General features: G+C 70.7%; 1 protein-coding gene across 1 annotated transcript in view; it reads left to right on the top strand.

Moving 5' to 3' along the window:
- Nucleotides 1-6: 6 nt before the first annotated feature.
- The window catches only part of LSM4 (LSM4 homolog, U6 small nuclear RNA and mRNA degradation associated), an 8,247-nt gene continuing 7,959 nt past the window's right edge, over nt 7-294 (top strand). Inside the window, exons 1-2 of the mRNA XM_009279831.2 lie at nt 7-29; nt 169-267. Of these exons, the coding sequence (XP_009278106.2) occupies nt 27-29; nt 169-267 (102 nt within the window). The 5' untranslated portion in view covers nt 7-26. The remainder of the gene's footprint in view (nt 30-168; nt 268-294) is intronic.

Below are 294 nucleotides of genomic sequence, written 5' to 3'. Positions count from 1 at the left end.
TGCTCAAGACGGCGCAGACCCACCCCATGGTGAGTACCGGCAGCGCGGCCCAGCCCCGGTCCCGCAGCCCGCCCCCAGCCTCAGGCTCACCGGTGCCGTGCGGGTGACACCGGGGAGGGTCCCTGTACCGGGGCTGGGCTGGCGCCCCGTGACTCCCGTCTCTTGCAGCTGGTGGAGCTGAAGAACGGGGAGACGTACAACGGGCACCTGGTGAGCTGCGACAACTGGATGAACATCAACCTGCGGGAGGTCATCTGCACGTCCCGGGTAAGGCCGGACCCCCCCCCGGCCCCC

Source organism: Aptenodytes forsteri, unplaced genomic scaffold (genome assembly GCF_000699145.1).
Source record: "Aptenodytes forsteri isolate BGI_AS27 unplaced genomic scaffold, ASM69914v1 Scaffold147, whole genome shotgun sequence".
NCBI lineage: Eukaryota > Metazoa > Chordata > Aves > Sphenisciformes > Spheniscidae > Aptenodytes > Aptenodytes forsteri.
Note: the sequence above shows the minus strand (reverse complement) of the source record. Positions and strands in the feature narration are given on the sequence as shown.